General features: G+C 33.6%; 1 protein-coding gene across 6 annotated transcripts in view; it reads right to left on the reverse strand.

Annotated features, from left to right (window-relative positions):
* Positions 1-20761, reverse strand: part of LOC145296962 (uncharacterized) — a 245182-nt gene that overhangs the window by 171655 nt on the left and 52766 nt on the right. For all 6 annotated transcript variants that reach the window (XM_080143189.1, XM_080143186.1, XM_080143190.1 and 3 more), the window contains exon 2: positions 19380-19449. In XM_080143189.1, the coding sequence (XP_079999315.1) occupies positions 19380-19431 (52 nt within the window). In that variant the 5' untranslated portion in view covers positions 19432-19449. The remainder of the gene's footprint in view (positions 1-19379; positions 19450-20761) is intronic.

Genomic DNA, 20761 nt, shown 5'->3' on the forward strand with positions numbered 1-20761 from the left:
GTGAAAGTTTGGCGAGGGGGGACCACAGACTGAAGCTCAGTCGAACACTTTCCATGAAAATAACGATAATGCGTGTACATTGGTGATGTTCCTATTTACTTGCCTCCCCACGAGGGCAGAGTTAGACACAAGGTCCGTTTTTAATGTGGGGAAAATCCAGCTCCCCAAAAAGAGGCACTCTGGATAGAAACAAATATTGTCTCAATCATGGACAATATCTCCTCCACTGTCCTAGAACAGAAAAAGTGAAGTGTAGCATCAGAACAGATACTACACTGTGATCTTGGCCCGCAGTGACGTTTCAAACGATGCATTTCATGTGTATTTAAAGTTTGAAGATTTTAGCTCCCAAATATTTGCGACTTTTATATTAAGATTTTTCATAAAAACATAAAAAAACGTCTTCCTCATAACTAAATTGAAAAGGTTAGCTCCCAAATATTTGCATTTTTTATAGCGTTAAAATAATACAGAAGTTTATTGAACAAAATAAAATGAACTTATTTTTGGCCAACAATTTTATTTACGCTAAATATTTCTTTTAATAGGATTCAGTAATTTTTTTCTTTTTATCAGAACAAATCATTAGAAAATATACTCGATTATTTTCAAGCTAAACTCTTCAATATATAAATATGAAATGCGTCGATACTTCACCATGGTACATTTATTTTGTCCACAGATGCCAGTGCCCACTATTATACTGGGCCAGAAGTGGTTCTTACTAATAACCGTAGTTTAATTGATTTTTTTTTTTTTTTTTTTTTTTTTTTTTTTTTTACAGGTGAGTTGGGGGTATACTTCCACCATGCAACACCGGTACACAGGTCCTGCTAGCTTCAACTATGAATCAAGTACTGTTTTATTTTGTTGTAACAAGTTCTTTGTGAACATGCTCTTCAATATGTGCGTTATTTCTAAGTAAATTTGATTCACCGTTTTTAGATAACAAATTGATTACCTCATTCCATATTACAATGCAAGGTGTATAGTTCACTAAAGTTTTAAGTTTCTGCATGATTTTCAAAAATGTGATTAAACTATTTCATGTAAATTAAACCTATGTGCAGATAAGAACAAACTACATATTCAAATTTGTACATTACATATCACCTTTCACACCCATTAAAAAGAAAAGAGATCGACCAACTGCCAAAGATAAAATGCAAAGCAATTAACTCGTTGGAAATTGACTGGTGTCGCTAAGGTAAAAGAAATTTTAAGTTTATCCATTTTAAAATGAATTATTTCCAAATCAAAGACTTGGACTCTAGCTTAATTCATAATAACAAATACCATTTTTTATGGTAAAATTAATTCTATACATTTATAAAATACGGTTTAAAAATTAGCATTGATTTTTTTATAGCCGACACAAAGAATAATGTTGGTGTGTATCTACCTATATAATTATAAAATTCAGATCAGCTTGCTTGGGCGTTAAATCAAAATTTGTGATTCCCAGTTTCAAAATATTCATCTTCTTACCCATTTCATGGCTGCCCTGTTTTAAGTCCAATACTAAAAGTCACTCCTGCTACTTCAAAGCATACAGAGGCTCAACAATTTTTTGTGTTAACTTATTTTAACATGTTTTTCCTTACAAATAAATGTAATTTAATCTCGTTGAGTTAAAAAAAAAAAAAAAATCGATTTATATATAAATATACAATATATAACTATAATCATATTTATAACCATATTTACTGCTTTTAGTAGTGCTCCTGTGGATTCTGACAATTTTTTTTCAGCCCTTATTTAAAAAATATTTAACTTGGTTTTAGTAGTGCTTTTAGTAGGGACTCCATTATTTTAATTAGTACTTGCAGTAGTGCTTTGAAGGCTTCCTGAGTTTTTTATTTTTTTCATTCATCACAATATAATCTCAAAATCATTTTATTTTGAACATTTTTTATCTTACTCTTTAAGAGCTGATGGGTAGACAATAAAAATAATGACTTGGCAAGCCGAACTTTTCTCAAAGTAAAAAGTTGCAAAAAAAGAATGGGTGTGTATGTATGTGGGGGGAGGGGGACTGAAGGAGTTAATGTCAAATTGTGGCTGTAAATCGATTTTGAAAATGGGGGATCGATTTACTAGAAATTTTTATGTGAAACTGAACCCCTTTCCAAGTGTCCAATAATCTGCAGAAATAGTTTAAAAGAAAAAAAAAAAAATGAAAAGGAAAAATTGTCAGGAAGGTGCAGATTGTTCAGGTGCACCTACATATTCTTTTAAAATATTTTCTTTACCCAAGTTGTGTGATTAAAACTAGAACTAGATTTAAAAAAAAAAAGTTTTTCCTATCCAAAATTATTTATTTACGTTTATTTTATTTGTATTTTTCAATTGCAAGTTGGAATTGTTTTCAAACAAAAAACAAAGCAAATGTTTTTCTAGTATAAAAAAAAAAAAAAACCCTACTTGATCAATTTACATATTTAAAAAACTATTAGGGTTTTTTTTACGACCCAACCCAGCATAGTTTAGTTTCTAAAAAGAAATCAAAATTTTTTTTTTTTTTTTGCTAATACATTTCACCTGCCTCTGAACGTCGGGTCACCCTGCTAGTATAAAATAAATGAAACTTTGAAAACATTTAACTACAATGTTTTTAATCTTTCGTAAATAGTTAAAAAAATTTAAAAAATACATAATTACTTCAGGAGTGAAATTTTAAAACAAATGTTTGAGAGTGTAAAAAAATTTCTGGCATTAAACTTTTAAAGCCAATCCTCATGTATTAAAAAGATTTCCAAACTGCATCAAATTATGTTAGCATTCTTTTTTTTTTTTAATTGGTAAATATATATTTCGTTTTTACATCGTTTGAATACAAAACATTCATTTTCAATACTTTAGAATGTTGAGTAAAATCTATATAAATAAAACAGCAGATGTATGTATATGGCTGTGTGTAAATATTTAACCGATAAACTCTTAAACTACTGGTCACATAACCCTGCAATTAACAGAAAACAGTAATAATACACCAAGGATGGTTTATAACAAGTAAAATCTTTGTTTGGATCGATGAATAATGCGTACAGAAAAATGTCGGCAAGTTAAAATGTAAAATGTTCATTTTAACTTGCCGAAATTTTTCTATTACTTTTGCACATGCAAAAATTCAATTCATTTCTTCAAGTCATTTAATATTAAATCTTTATTATAGATCTCTTGATGGCCACATCCATAGAGAATGTGGCTGGAGCGCTAAATGTTTTTGTTTCGATTTTAGCGAATGGCACCAAAGTCATTCTTTTTTTTTTTTTTACTTTTGAAATCACTACTATATATCTTATTATAAATTTTCCTAATGTCTGTCTGTCTGTGGGTGGGTGTGTGTGACACAGTTTATCTCAGCCTACAGGCAATCCACCCAGGCAAGTAAGGTACCAAAATGAAGCTTATGACCCAGCGGATGTTTTAGTGATATTTATATCCATGTTTGGTGTATGGAAATGAAAATAAAAATGCAAAAAAGATAGCGATTTACTAAACAACATTTTATTTACTGGATATTTTTCCGGTATCCACCGGAAGTTATTATCTCCTTAGTTAATTCGATTTACTCTGTGTGTGATGCAGTTTATCTCAGTCTACAGGCAACCCACCCAAGCAAGTAAGGTATCGAAATGAAGCTTATACCCAGTGGATGTTTTAGTGATATTTATATCCATGTTTGGTGTATGAAAATGCAAAAAAAATAACGATTTACTAAACAACGTTTTATTTACTGGATATTTTTCCGGTACAAGGACCCAAGTTTACCCAGCTAGGCAAACTTGGGTTCTTGTTACTTACAATATTCAATAGAGAATTGACTTTAATAATAAATACGAAATCTGCATGAATTAAAATATATTCAAGCGTATTTTACCCCCTATTCCGACCCCATCCGCTAGTAAACAATAAGAAAGAAAAGATTTAGACTCTTAAGTTTATGACGTTCCTGAATTTTTTAGATGAGAATCGGACTACTAACCAATTACTAAGTAGACCTAGTATAGAATTTAATACAATACGAGAACTATTGATTATAAACAATAGATAATATATACAAGTAATAAATAAAAACATATATATATATATATATATATATATATATATATATACACACACACACACACACACATACACATAGAAATAAAATAGCTTTAAACCTCCTAAAATTCATACCAGAATTGTCCGCAAGGACCCGTACTGCATCGGTTAGAGTACTTGGAAAAATCAACTGTAAAACGTAATATTCTCCTGACGGTTCAATCCTCAGTGTAGACGACCAAAACCTACAATTGCGAATTACTGAGGACCTTTATCCAGTCATGGCTGATGGAACAAGAACATGCTAACCCCATGGAGTAAACAAAGGGTTCTGCTCGAAATTCTGTCCAAATTCCCGAGTTTGACAAGATACATCTGAAGTAGGTCGGAGGTTACATTTTTACTCAATGTAAAATGTTTATTCGGCTTGAAAAACATACAGTGTTTATTGACGTATTTGAAAAAGACAAATGGCCGAATATATGTCAGCCTATGTCATAGTAACATATGTTAAGTGAGTTCCTAACAGTATTTTGTATTGCTTTTTTAGATTTAAATTATTTTCCCAAACTTAACGTGTTCAACAGAGTCGCTGCCATTTGTCTTTTATCCAGTTAGGTAGAAAAGTAACTTATCTTGCCTTTGATAACATTTGTTATATATTTGCTTTTTGACAACTTTTTCGAATCTACGTGTATAATAAAACAAACCCTATAAATGTTATCAAAGGCAAGATAAGTTACTTTTTCTACCTATCTGGAAAAGTTTTTAGTGATTTTATTCACTTTAAAACGTTTAGGTAAGAAAAGGAAAAATTGACACCTAAATATTTGAAATTTCGATAATGACTTATAAATAAAAATAAAACAAAATACTGTTAGAAAGTCACTGAATAAATGCCACGGTAACATTTGTTTTAATATTGTTTATTAACACAAATAGTTGCAAATGAATAGGCAAAAAAAAAAAGAGTATTTCTTTTAGAATAATTTCAGTATTAGTAATGATTTTCAAACTATTTGCTTTAAAATAATTTATCTTGTCACTTTCCAAGAGAAAGTTTGAAAAAACACTTAAAATTTATTTATGGTAAAATTTACTCTTTTTAGAATAAAGGTGTGAATAAAGAAAGCATAGATTCAATAAGCAAACGAAGAAAATCACGTTTCATGAACAAGTGATGGTGATGGGGATGAAGAGAGGTTGGTAAGAATTCTTGAAATTCCTTACACCCGGGCAGATACCAATTGGAATGCATCAAATGGTCCCACCCTTAACCATGTTGAATAGCAAACATAAGAAATAGGGCAGAGTAACGGGGCAAACAAGAAAACAAAAAAAGTTGACTTTATTAAAAGTCCATTTTCTAAACATTTGCTTTGAAAAGGTTTTAAGAGAAAAAGAAAACATAAATGGTACTGACCTAATTTGTGTGGTAGGACAATATTCAGGCTAAAGAAATGAATGAAAAAAGAAAATAAAAAAGTAGTATCGCACACAACCACTGCCACTGCTTTCAGGTGGCACGTTACGAATGTGTGTGCGTGTGTGAATGAATGAAACGCATTGCTCATTCATAAAATGAGTCAGCGGTCGGTTGTGTAGGGAGAGGTCGAGTAGAAAAGGAAGTTCCGGGCCCGCTTATGACAACATTAAAAATTACAACGAATTTCACTAACTATATGTTAAAAATACATTTTTAGAGGACCATTTATTCTCAATTAATTTTATAGTTCGTTTTTTTTTTTTTGTTTGTTTTTTTTTTTCTCTCTCACTAAGAAAAAGAAAACAACTAGAACATTACCCGTTCCAGGACGAATTTTGTAATTCATCAAACAGAAATTTAATGATCCCTTAACATAAAATAAAATAGAGCTACTTCATTAATCTTTTGACCATAAGTAAAACGTGTAGTATCTGTTCTGATACTAGATTTTTCTTTTCTGTCCTGTCAGTGAAGAAACCTTCCTATACTGGAAAACAATTTTAATTTTGACACACACAAACAGTTTGATTGAAAGCAATGATGCTTTATCGTTCACTTAAATGAACTATGTATTTTAAGCATGGTCCAGGGCTCCACTCAAAGGCTAAGGTCTCTAACAGACCCCCAGAGGACCTGTCAGTCGTCACTGACACGCATAACTCACCAGTATGCAACATGTTCTTGTGTCTAGTAAGACAGACAAACCCAGAGATGTATTTGACCCCTATCTGATAACTATCTAGGGATCACATTCACTGTATCTGATTGGCAACTAACAGCAAGCTATAGCCTCAACTTTGCCCATAGATGGAACGATGTACCAGTTAGAGTATGGTATAATACATCATTATGAATAAGTATTTACGAATCACATTGTGAGAATCACGAGGCTGACAAAACTAAAGCCATGGTCCACTTTCTATTCTCCATAAATGAACAGATCACATTCCTCAACCTGAAAAAAGTCTTTGCATACCAAATGTGATCTGGTATGCATTATGACATCATAGTGTCCGAGAAGCTAGTTAACAAAGTTGAAGAGTAATGTGACCTGCCGTCGGTATATCAAAGGACTTCTCCATCACAATTGGAATGCGCAAAGGTTCGGCCCTCTACCCGAAGCTCCTCATTCTTGTTATGGATGCCATCCTTAAACACCTACACTGGCCCGTTTCCTGAACATTCTGGAATACAAGTGATATTCTGCTTGTCTGAAACAGTAAATCTGACCTGCAACACGTCCAGTACTGGAAAGACAAGCTGGAATAGTTTGGTCTGTGGCTGAAGATCAGAAAGATGGAGTATCTAACGCGACTGATAATGAAATGAAAATGGCCCTATCCAAGTTGACAGACAGGATCTTCCACAAATGCAAGCCTTAACCATCTTGGTTCAACACACATTAATGACGGCAACATCCTCAGCAAAGTTGCAGTGTGCACCAATGCACGTGGCTCAAGTGGTGTACCATCACTGGTCTCCTCTGTGACCGCAAATGTAGTAACTGTATCTCACTCCTGATGCAATTCTCTACATAATATAAGAACCAGATACATCCTAAAATGGAGTACTATTGCCACATCTGGGCAGGAGTTGTTTGGAACACCTTATCCTACCTTGACAAAGTTCAAAATCGGCTCCGAAACCTAGTAAGGGATGATTCTTTTTCTTTTCTCTGTAACCTCTTTCCCCAGAGAAAAGTAGTTGTGAGCATGTCTCTACTATCGTTATTTTCATAGCAAGTGCTCACCTGAGCTTCAATCTATGGTCCCACGTCAAACTTTCATAAAAACACTCATCTGGCTACAACCACTATTAACAATTTTCCTCCACTATCTGCACCTAAATCTAAACACAAATTACATGAACGAAGCTCTTTTCCTACAATGCGCACCTGTTAAACTGTTCCACTGGCCTGCTTTCCAGCTGACTACAATATCAAAATCAAGTCCAAACAAGTTCCTGTTGAGCCGTCCCTGTTAAATAATCAAATCATACCCAATTTCCACCAATGATGATTACTCCGCTGTTATACCGGTGACCAGCATAAACTCATTAACACTCATCCTCGAGTGGCCTTTAGGCCTTGATAAGTGGTGACTACTTTGGCAAAAAAGAAACAAAAAAAAAAAAAATTTCTACTGTATCGTTGTGAGTGCTTACCAACAATAAGGTAGAGCGAAGATTCACTCGATTATTATCATCGAAGATTAAAGGTGTGAAAACTATACTGCACAACCACGTTTACGATATCTGCAAGTTTTACGTCATTGCAAAGAAAGGTGAAGGAAGGATGGCTCACATGGTTTGAACATCGACTGATAGTCAACAATGACAATATCATTTAACTTGCCCTTGCACTGGAAGTCTCTGGAAAGCAACCGAAGAGTAGGCTGATGAATTGGGCAAACACCCGGCATAAAAAACTGTGAAACTGGCCTTCAAGCGACCCAAACCTGTGATTGTGTTAAGTGGAGAAAAGAGTCCATCTTGCGAACCTCGTTGTAGCTCAGGATTAACACATAAGCAAGAAAATAACAACTCGAATAAGGATTCTAGACATAAGGTCCCTACTTGCCGCCTCACAAGAGTAGAGGAAGATATGTTATAGTTGTTTTAATGTGGGGAAAATCCAGTTCTTTACAAAGGGGCCACTCTGGATTGGAACCAAAAGTTAAATTGTTTCAGTTTAGAAGGATTTCTCACTGACTGAGGGAAAAAAAAAAAATGTTCTATACAATTACATATTATATAATATTTCATGATTTGGCAACGTCAAGAGGCCTGCTAATATATATATTTTCATTGAACAACAGGGATAACTCCCAGTTGTTTCTCTTGTAATCTGTCTTTTCCATTTGGCGGACCAATGTTCGAATGTTCTGTTCAAGTGTTCAACTCTCATGAATCGTCTTCAGATGCTTGATGAATTAAAAAAAAAAAACTTGTGTTTAGTGAATTTATTGAAAAACTCGATTACAATCGTTTAAAAGCACAAGCAAAACTCCTACAGAATCCAAATATGTGCCTCCAGAGGAAGATCACCTAATAAGAATGAATCTTGTAAAATCTTATTTTTCACTTTGTCAGATTCTTTGTTTATCTCCAGCTTTGTGAACTAGATATAGTTTTAAGTCCACCTGGCATTACCCAAGGCAAAAGTGTAACATAACTTCGATCCCTCTCCCCTCTGTTTTTCCCTTCCCACTCCCTCTTTCTTCTTTGCCTAGCCCATTCATCTCTCTGGACATACACATGCAAGTAATTCCAGTGTAAGGGAAAAATATTAGTTACTACCCATTAATGATAAAATTAAAGGATGTGTGTACATCTTGATAACATTAAACGATATAAATGACCAGTTGACCCTCAAATAATGAATTTTCTTTTAGATATGCATTCAGGGTTACTCCTATTTAAAAAAGAAAAAAGTTTTTGGATATTTGTTGTCTTATTCAAGTTTTAGTTGGATATACAGACATTACATTTCTTTATAATAGATACAAATATAATTTTCATTTCAAATTGAATACATTTCTTTGCACTTTTATGCCAAACTATGGCATTTACTTTATGCCATAAAATAAACTCCCCAAAATTTTGATATACAAAATAACTTGCTGAAGTATGCATTTTTTTTTTTTTTTTTTTACAATCCTGACTAATTTTTGCATTAAAATATGAGTTTCATTTATTTATGAATAAATATAATTCTCAAAGTTTTTCTATATTTTAATATTTTAACTTTGTTTTGAAACTAACTTTGAATTGTATTCTACTCCTTTTAATTTGAATTTCATTTGTTTTAATTTGATATGTAAAAAGTATAGTTCATGCTATAAACACTTCAATGGCCTTGTTTTTGTTCAAGTGAAGCACTTTTACAATATTAAGAGGAGTTTCCTGCTCATACAAATATGGCCATATATATATATATATATATATATATATATATATATATATATAAGCCATTATATTTCTATTATGTTATTTGTCCCTAAGATAAAAAATTGGCATTGCAATTGCATGGCAACAATGACTTCAAATTTGAAAGTGTATGGTCCATTTTCTTACTTTTTTTATATATAAATTTATCTTGTTGGATTTAAGATAAAACCCAAATAGTATTTAAGTCAAATTTTACTTCTGACTAGCCAATTTCATTTGTTATTGTTGTACCATGTTATTGGTAATTTAATAATATAATTAGCTGCAATTTTTAAGAAAATTACTTTGACCCAGACAAATGCTAACATGTAATACTTTTAATAATAAAAATTAGCAAGGAGGATAACTCCTGTTAAATTGAAGAATATAGTAGGTGTGGTTTAGCCTAAGTTAAAAAATGTGTCAACAACTAAAAATTAAAAACTGAAAAGATTGACCTGGGTGTTCTGTGGGTTCAACTATTATCTACACCACTCCTCTATCATCCGGTGGTTCCATAACCATTTTGCTGGATGAACAGTTTCTATAGACATCTTAATAATTCAACACAAGCCCAACCAACTAATCGTACATCTACCATGTTTCAAAACCAACAAAGATTGATAGAAATTTAAACCTTAAACGTAATCTAATTTTTTTTCTTTGATCGAAAAAGGCCAATGTTTACATTAACATGCCATATCTGTGGCTGTGAAGCTGTCTTAACGAGAGTTAACTTTAAGCAAAATAAGATAGAATTTCAAAATAAAGAAACTACCACCAGCAGGTCAGTGTAAACAAGCAAATTGATGGTGTACTATACATAGAGCCTGTTGGCTGCGCGTTAAACTAGTCTGTTGGCAGCTGGATTATCAAGTTCTCTCCTAATTTTTTGTAAATTCTCTTTGAATCTTTAATCAACCTAGCTATATAGTTTACCATAACCTTAAAAATGCTAAACCCCTTCTGACTAACAGTCTGAATTTAGGCCATCCTATTCTACTGCTAATATACTAATACTCCTCTCTGAACATGTATATTGCAGACGGAATATGTTTGGTAAACTTGCAGCAGTGCAAGATATTTCTAAGGCCGTTGGCAAAATTTGACATGAAGGTTTTTTGGGAAAATCAACTCTTATGTTATTATTGGACGAATATTTAATATAATTAAATCTTAGTTATAGGAAAGATCCATGTTGTTCTCAATGGCTATACCTTCAAACAACACTGCGTCAATGTGGGTGTGCTGATACATGGACTTATTCGGTGACACAAGAATGAATATGACAATAAAATGAAGACTGTTGACAATTCGTGATTGAAACTTGGACAAGTTAGGCATAGGTTCAAGTTTATTTGTACCAAATATTGAATTGCAGAAAGGATTGTGAATTTTCCAAATTCATATTTGGAGAGGAGGCTTTAAAAAAAAAATATATATAGATTTTGGGAAGATTATATTCACTTTTTTTTCTTTTATTTTATTTATTTATTTATTTTTTATTTTTTAAAGCAAACAAATTAACGTTTGTTATTAAATATGTAAATTGTAGCGCCACCGGATATTGCTCGAATGCAGCTACTTTGCTATTTTAGAAGATCTTAAGTGGATTTTTGGGGAAATAATGAGCATTCAGTTAAGCAACTTCAATGGTTGATATGAAAATAGTTTTAGAACTAAGTCGTCTACTTTAAGACATTTATTTTTAACTGATTTTATGAATGATTTCTTTTCGACCGACACAAAACGCTTTTTTACTCCGCAACACACACTAACTTTTTGTTGACAGAAACCAACTGTATCTCCTTACTAATAAACTAATTTAGATATTACAGTATTAGGTGGCGTTAAGTGCAACTGCTCATTTTTAGCAGCTGATCAGATGTCTCGGTTTATCATTTTATGCTGCCAATTAATTGGTGCAAAAACCATAGCTGAAGCTACAGTGATATTTATGAATTCTCTTTATCTTTATATATATATATATATATATATATATATATATAGAGAGAGAGAGAGAGAGAGAGAGAGAGACGCAAAAAATAAAATAACGAAGATGCACCATTCCTTGTATGAGTTAGTGTGTAGTCATACCGAATGCAAAGTTTCTTTCCTACAACTGCCCGTCTGTGGAACACAATACTGCGAAACTGCTTCACAACTGACTATAACATGGTCGTTTTCAAGTCCAATGTAAATAAGTTCTTGCCGAGTCGTCCTCTTAAATAATCAAATTTTACCAAATTTCCATCATTACCGATCATAGCGATATCTCACTGTCACTTGACACTCATTATCCTTTATCCTCCAGTGGACTTGCTAGTAATGAATAAATTAAAGAACGATAAGATGAAAAATATTACATTTTTTTCATTTCTTGGGATTGTTTCTTGTATTCAGATTTTTTGGACTCGTTCTCAAGAGACCCATGGCATAGCAGTTAGAGTATTTGGTACAAATTCCATTCTTTAATGCAGGCAATTGAAAACACAATTGCAAATTACTTAGGACTTCTATCCAATCATGGTTGATGAAATGAGAGCACACTATCTCTTCCCTCCCCCCTTGTAAATTAAATGAAGGTTGGGTTTGAAATACTGTTTTTTTTTTTTGTTTTTTTATTACATTTTCACCCCAAACAAGGCACATTGCCACTCAGGTGTAGGGGGCTACTATCAGGGTCAGCAACTACTGGGGCACTATGTAGGGATTTGGCAGCAAGATGTCGGTTCACGTTGCACTTGAACTTCTGCATGTCAGTACAGTTAGGGAAGCAGGATCCTGGAATGGAATTCCAGAGTCTAGTGGTTCTGGGGAAGAAACTACTGGAGTAGAAAGATCTTTTACATCTAGGGATCTCTACTGTGTGGGGGTGGGATTTAGCTGCCAGTCGGGTTTGTCGAGGGTGTCTGCGTCGTGGAGGCACAAGTGTCTGCAGTTCGTCAGAGCATTCACCATTAAAGTACTTGTAGAACAAGCAGAGGGATGCAACGTTTCCTCGATGGGACAGAGGCTGAAGCTTAGATACCAGTTCAGGACCTATCAGATTGGCGACTCTTTTTTGAACCTTGTCTAGGAGCGAGAAACTAGTAGTAGACGCACCAGCCCAGATATGACAACAATACTCCATACATGGGCGAATGGTGGCCTTATATAGATACAGGATACTTTCAGGTGTCAGTAGTTTTCTAGCATGGTAGAGAGAGCCTACCTTTCTTGCAGCGGCCCTGGCAATGTTTTCAATATAATTGTTCCAGCTCATGTTTCCTGTGAACGTTAGGCCAAGCAGTTTGAAAGATGTACTCTCAGACAGGGAGTTACTGGCCATTGCTATTGGTGGCAGAGAAGGTTTCTTGTAGTTATTGAAGGAAACCAGTTTAGTCTTGGCAGCATTGAATGTGACCATCCATTTATGTCCCCATTCCACTACAGATTGGAGGTCATCCTCTAGTGTTTTTGCAATTTCTTTAGATATGTGTTCATTTGTTTTCCTGTCATGCCTGTTATAGAGTGTAGTGTCATCAGCATATATACCCATCTCAGAGGCAGTTTTGTCGGGGAGGTCATTAATAAATATCAGGAACAATAGAGGTTCAAAAATAGACCCCTGAGGCACTCCCGCATTTATATCACACTGTTTAGATGTTCGACCGTCGAGGACAACCTGGATTTTTCTCTTATCTAAGAAGGATTTAATTATGCTAAGTATTCTACCAGTGATACCGTATGATTTCATTTTCTTGAGGAGACCCTTGTGCCATACCCTGTCAAAAGCCTTAGATATATCTAGAGCTACCGCTCTGCCCTCCCCCGCTTTGTCCAGTGAATGGTATATACGTTCAGAGATTACAGTGAGGATGTCAGCTGTGGAAGGGGCTTGTCTAAATCCATATTGTTTGTCAGTCAGAAGTTTAGCATCTGTAAGGTGCCAGACTAGAGCATGGTTAATTATGGTCTCAAATATTTTGGCAAAAAGTGGGAGGAGGCTAATGGGGCGATAATTTGATGGGTCAGTTCTTTCGCCAGAATTCTTGAATATTGGTACCACAGAAGCGGTTTTCCAACAGCCCGGAAAGCATGATTCATTAAGGCATTTGTTGTAGAGTTTGGAGAGAACTGGAGCTACTTCGGCTGAGCACTTTTTTAATAGCACAGCTGGGATGAGATCAGGTCCACATGCTTTTGAAGTGTAAAGGTTTTTTATGATAGCATGTACCTGAGCAGGGGTGATTTTTAGATCGTCTAGCGTGGCGTCTGTCCGCAAAGGAAAGTCAGGCAGGGGGTGGTTGGAAGGGTCCAGTGTGGAGTTTGAGGCAAACCGGCTGGCAAGCATATTAGCTTTGTCGGTTGCTGAGCAAACAACCTCGTGATTGTTGGCTAGTGGGGGAATTGTTGATTGCCCATTATTTACTACACTGCTGTAGATTTTCCAGAAGTCACGAGTTCCTAAGTTTTGTGCTTCGATGCGTTTTTTAGTGGTTTCAGTAAATTCTCTCTTGGCTGTCGCTATTTCTTTCTTAACGTTATTTCTAGCTTCTATGTACTTCTATTTGTTTGAACTGGACTTATGTCGGTTAAATCTGCGGTATGCATGCTGCCTTTGAGCAATGGCAGTTGCACAAGTTGAAGTAAACCATTGGGGAGAGTGGGGCTTGCTATGAAATTTCCGCATGGGAACATGTGCTTCCATTGCTGTTTTGAACCATTCAGTGGTCTCATTTGCGCACTGTTCGGCAGGAAGAGAAAAAATATTTCCCCATGGGGCATCTCTGATAAGATCTCTGATGGCTTCCCAGTCAGCCTTTTTATAATATCTCGTTGTTTTGAGCACTGGCTCTTCAGTTTTGGGTCTAGAATTTAGGGCGATTTCTACCATTATCACTGCATGGTCAGCGTTCCCGAGTGGGCTGTTAGCATTTGTTGTACAATCCTCGGGAACTGTAGTCAAAAACAGATCTAGAAGTGATACTTGTCAGGGAAACGGGTTGGAAACGTAACCATTTGTGATAGGGAATGAGATATAGCAAAACTGTGTTGTGCTGCCCGCTGCATCTGTGTGAGTAGAGAATCCAAGCCAGTTTTTGTGGTGAACATTAAAGTCACCAAATACATGGACTTGGGCGCTAGTGTCGAGGGAGAGTGCTGTGTCTATACTGTCAGAGACTTTGTTTATTATGGTGCAGTCCTGGATCGAGGGAGAGCGGTAGAGAAAATAAAAGTAGCTAATGTTGTGTTGTATGTTTAGTCTAAAGCACATAAAGGCTTGATCGTCCGTTTCTAGGTTTGTTTCTTTAGTCAGGGGGAGGGTATTACGAATGTAGACTCCAAGTCCGTGCATATGTCTGTCAGAGTCCTTACAGCGGCAGAGTGGGAGATAGCCAGGCATGTTAAAGTAGTTAGAGGGGATGGAGGAGTGTAGGTTAGTCTCGCTTAGTGCTAATATAGCAGGGGTATTTGTTAGGAGAAATGCTTCAACATCAGCTAAATTAGTTCTAAGCCTACGGATGTTAGTGAATGCAAGCGTCAAGGGAGGAGGCAAGTTGAATTTGCTTGTCCCTAGGCCTGGTTTAAGCTTATTTTTTGATTTTAGTGTCATCATGTTTTTCAAGAGTTTCAGTTAGGTGAGAGGGAGCTGAACAAGAGGTTATGCAGGATATCAGACATGCAACACAAGTAGACCAATTGGCTGACCTTTCTTCAACTAGGACTGTGACTTCGGGAAAGCCCATCGGGGATGAGTGCAGGGTCCCTTTCCATGCGCGACATGGCACTACAAACAACCCGATATTATACAACTGTTGATGGAGCAGCCGCTCTAAGCGCTACCAAAGAGTTAGGGCTCCTGTACTACCAGTTGGAAACAGCAGCCAGGAACTGTCAATCCGGTACCCTCAGCCTATCAGAAGATCACCCAATCTAATTGCACAGGCATGCGTGGTGCTGTGAATATTCCTTGAGTTTAACAGAAAAATTCACAAGTTCAACAAAGTAAACATGAAGATGGTCAGAGCTTATATTAACTGAAAGGTTTTGAAAATGACACTCAAGAACAGTAATTTAAAGAATCCAAATAATATGAAAAGGAAAAATAATTTTTAAAAAATAACATTTAAAAGTTAAAAAATTACAGAAAAGCTAAAAACAAAAACAAAAAAAAAATATGACAATTGAAAAGCTAAAAAATTACAGAAAAGCTAAAAGAAAAGAAAAAAAAAAACTTTGAGTTGAGAAATATGAAGTTTTAAATTAAATAATTTGAATATTTCATTACAAAATCTAATATACAAAATACAGGGTGGCAACCGAATTAAAAATTGGTGCAATCTTGAATGGCTGATAACAAACAAGACACTACGGAAGTATATTTACAAGAGTGCATATTTAGAAAAGTACAGAATGGTATGTTATAGAAAGACCGTGTTGAGACCATTATAATCCTCTCTATATATAAAGAGGATGAGTGAGAACATGAATTCCTAAAACAGGATAAATGACAATCACCCCATAACATCATCTGTATTTGTGTGATTGTTGCAATTGTCTGCAACCAAAACATGTAAATAGCTTTGAAAACGTTTAATCTTTAGTTAATAGTTGAAAATAAAAAAAAAAACTCTAAAACTTTAAATGAATTTGAAGCATCTAACCTAACTAATGAAAAGATATTTTAAAATTATTAGCATATCCTAAGGTGTTAAAATATAAAATTTTGAAAGCTTTTTACATTAAATAATTTTCCAAATAGAGATGAAATTAGAACAAATTGTTTTATTAAGCCAATTTTATAACAATTTCGTTAAATTAATAACTTAATAAGCAAATTAAACTTTAGGAATACTCATTCAAAAAGAAAAAAAATAACATTGAGAAAACAAATTTTTACACCCCCCTCTCCTCTCCCTTGGCAATGCTAAATAGGTACAGCAATTCAATAAATGATAACAATGAATACTATTTATTATAAGGAAAAAAAATGATAAAATTGTTTTTTCAGCATTCGTTGATTAAGCTCTTTATAATTGTAGGTTTGACCCTAACAAATATGTAATTACAAATAATTATTTCATGCAAACTGCATTGTTTTTTCAGTCATTTTATTCTGTAACAGAGGAAAAATACAAAGGGAAGTTTTATAAAATGACGTATATTTTAATACACCGAACACACTAAATGCACGTCAGTGAAATTCTGTCAAATTTGACCCAGACGATGCATTTCTAGTTAAGAAAAGAATAAAGCTTCTTTCTAAGAACTGCATGCCTGTGGAACTCTACCGCTTGCCTGTTTCCCTCCTGACTTCAACATGGATGTCTTCAAGTCCAACATAAACAAATTCCTGATGAACCGCACCCCCTAAGTAATGACACCTTATCAAATCTCCAATATTAATGAATACTGCAACACTACCCCATTGATTACTGTACACAAAATAACCCTTATCCCTGAGTGACTTCTGGGCCTTGATAAGTGGTGACCTTCATGTAAAAAAAAAAAAAAAGTTACTTGATGCACTGAATGTTCCCAGATATGAATTCATGCAATAAAGAAAACAGATGGGGGACGGGGGGGGGGGGGGGGTTATAATGCAGTATTGCTATGTCTGAAGGTTTTTTTAATGAGTTTATTAAATGACAAACATGACATGAAAGATTGCCCACAAAATGTTTATTCATCCACAAATAAAATATATTCATCGGTGATACTTGATGTCAACAAAAAAAAAAAAACAATCGGCAAAGGCGACACAACTTGTTCTATTATTTTTTTTTCTTGTATGCAGATTCTATATCCTCCACTATAATAAAGAGCAATGTGTAGTTATTTGTAAATATGTTAAATATATATACAGCCAATCACACAAAATCTATCAAGTAAAAAAAACAAAAAAAGAAACAGCCAGACAAAACCATTTCAAAGTGTTTAAAGAAAATGAAGAAAGTAAAATGCAAGGTTTACCATTCCCTCTCCGTTTAAAATGAATTCAGAAAGAAATCATCCACTTTATTCCAATAACAAGACCTGTTTTTTTAACTTCAATGCAAACAATAAGTTTAATATTTTTTTTTTGTTATTTTTGACAGGATGTATGCTTGTATTCATCTATATGAAACATACTTTGAGGTTTTAAAAATTATTATATATATATATATATATATATATATATATATATATATATATTAAGTAATGTGATTTATAATTTAAAAGTTTTAAAATTTTTTAAATTTAACAATCAAAATTTAATTAAATTAAAAATCAGTTTCATAAGAAGGAACAACAACAAAGTCAATTATCTGTCCGATCGTTTCGGAAATCCGTGCTTTTTATTTGTGGTATACATGAAGTCACGTAGAATAATTATACATAGTTTTTTTGGTAAGCACGGTCTCCTCATCAGCAAATTTAGGAGGATTTCTATTGAATTGAAAAGACACCAAAAAAAATTTGTAGTAATTCTTTTCAATTCAATAGAAATCCTCCTAAATTTGCTGATGAGGAGACCGTGCTTACCAAAAAAACTATGTATAATTATTCTACGTGACTTCATGTATACCACAAATAAAAAGCACGGATTTCCGAAACGATCGTACAGATAATTGACTTTGTTGTTGTTCCTTCTTATGAAACTGATTTTTAATTTAATTAAATTTTGATTGTTAAATTTAAAAAATTTTAAAACTTTTAAATTATAAATCACATTACTTAATATTGAATTAGCTCTAGGACATTTAACTATCGAGCTTATTATATATCTAAATTACAACGAGCATTTCCTGTATTTTAATTAAACTAGTAATTTCACTATTACATTAAAATACACTTAGCTCTTTAGACTATTATTCTAATCTCCTTTAAATTTATATATATATATATATATATATATATATATATTACTTATAAAACAGTAATCTACAGACATTCATGTTATTAGGCAAGTGATATTTTTCATTGGCAAGCCATTTTACAGCTGTTCTGTTATTAAATCTCTGAAACAGCTACATGGTAACCAGCAGATAATCCCTTTTTCTATTTAACAATTTTAGTTAAAGTTTTTTCGAGGGAGGGGGGTTTCATCCTTATATAGTTTAATTTTCTTTTGTAATTGTAAACTCTTTAGAAGTCGGGTCATGCAAGTGCTATGTCTGCGATAGGTTAACTTTAGTTTGTTTTTTTTTTTTTTTTTTTTTTAATTTAAACTGCATTCTTTATTTTTACTCAAAGATTGTTTAGACTACAAATACATATATATGAAAGAGAACGTTTAAAGATATATATGGCAATCCAGCTACACAGAATTTTCTGCATTTCATCCTTGTGAAAATTCGTCAGGCTATTGCATGGAATCCTCACTGAGTATTGAACACTGTTGAAGTAAATACTTCAAACAGATGGATAAAATCTTATGTAGATACATGAAATAATATATAAGCGCAAAAAACTGAGCCCAGAGATGAATTACTACAAATTCTTTTTACTTGAAAAATTCTAACTATGTAAGTATATGATTTATAATCGTATTTATTTATTTCCCACCGCAAAAAATGTGACAAGGGTTGGAAAGTGGGATTGAAAAGTCAGTGCTCCCAAGGAGCATTCTAATCCTGCAAAAGATGTCAGGTTAGATTATACTAACAACCCAATAATTTTACAACAACCAGAAGATAGGATCGTACAAGAAATTAAAAATCTAATTTAAAAGAAAAAAACAAGAAATTAAAACAATGCTTAAAAATGTGAAAAGATTATATATATATATATATATATATATATATATATATGCTCTCCCCAACATCGGAGATTTTTTTGAAGAATGTGGATATCAATTCAAAATCTTATCGTAAATTGGTATATAATAATTTGTTTATGGGTCCAGACTTTTGTACCACCTTGTGTGCGAGTGTGTGTATGCATGTTTTACCTTCATCTTCTTCAAAGTCGTCCAAAACTTTATCGAGATCCACAATATCCATCCTATTAGTTGGGATGACCTGCATAGAGAAAAGAAAAACGTTTTCAACAGATGGTAACTTTTTGCAAATTTTAAAATATTACATGATATGAAAAGGATTTCAACAGGGTAAACGTCTCTTGTTATTTCGACTGACAGATTTCGACAACACCTTGACCAGTCAAAACAATACGAGCAAAGATAAGTAGGCAATAATCAATAACGCACTCATCAAAATCAATGGCTAATCATTAACAGGTTCAGTGTTGATAATACCAAAACAGCATCTTCTAAATCGACACTGAAAAGATTTGCAAAAACAAAACCTAATAACAAACGATAAAGATGAAGCAATATTTAGATGCAGGTGTATGAAAATAATTTTTCTTTATGCATCTTTGAAGCATACAATCATTATAAGACAGTCTCGCTTTTTTTTATGCATTCCGTTGCATTATTGTTATAGTATCTAAGATTTTTCAAATTACACCAATTGGACAGTAGAAGGTAGTGTTACACTGTATGGTTCTCCTCTCCACATTCATAGAGCCTTAGGTTGGTATTGTAACCACATTTAGCCATAGCAACATTTGATCACTCCATTCCAACTCTCAGACAGTTGAGTGTTTTCCTCTACACCTAAGATGGAGGGCTTCAGAAGTACATGGCTGTAGCCTGATCATTTCCCCCCGAGAAAGCTTTTCCTTAACATTGGGCCATTCGGTCACGTCCATGAAAGAGATGACGTTCAATACTGGTAGCCTAGAAAATAACTAACCTTTTGTGGAAAATATCATTTAACATTAAGTAGAGAGTGGAAAATTCCATAAAAAGTTCAAAGTTCAGACATATACTAGTAATAACAGTGTCAGAAGAAAGTGGCCATAAAGGGAAATAATTCTAACCTCTTAGAATTATGCATCAAAGTGACCAAACATCATTTTCTATCCTTGCATCTTACACTGGTTTATCTAGATGTAAATTACTGTAAAGATTACTATGAAAAGTAAAATAAATCTCAGCAAATAATGGAGCTGTTTTTGTTGACGTAGAAGATGACGGATAATCCGAGATGAAGTGCCACCCTATACTATACAATAATGGGGGATAAAAATCTAACATCTTAAGTGAAAATCCAAAATTCGGTTTTCAGAAAAAAAAAAATAGAAAGAAAGCAACAATTAATATAAGTTAGAAATCATGTCAAATGAAATATTTTATCAGATCTTAAGGTTAATTTTAAAATCAAAAAGTTTTACTAAAAATAAAACTGAATGTCACAAAATCTCAAAACTATTTAGTCCATACTTTTAGTTTGTTTTAAATAACTGGACATCAAATGTTAAAGATTT

This window comes from Euprymna scolopes, chromosome 17 (assembly GCF_053919585.1).
Source record: "Euprymna scolopes isolate OS-2025 chromosome 17, ASM5391958v1, whole genome shotgun sequence".
NCBI classification, from domain to species: domain Eukaryota; kingdom Metazoa; phylum Mollusca; class Cephalopoda; order Sepiida; family Sepiolidae; genus Euprymna; species Euprymna scolopes.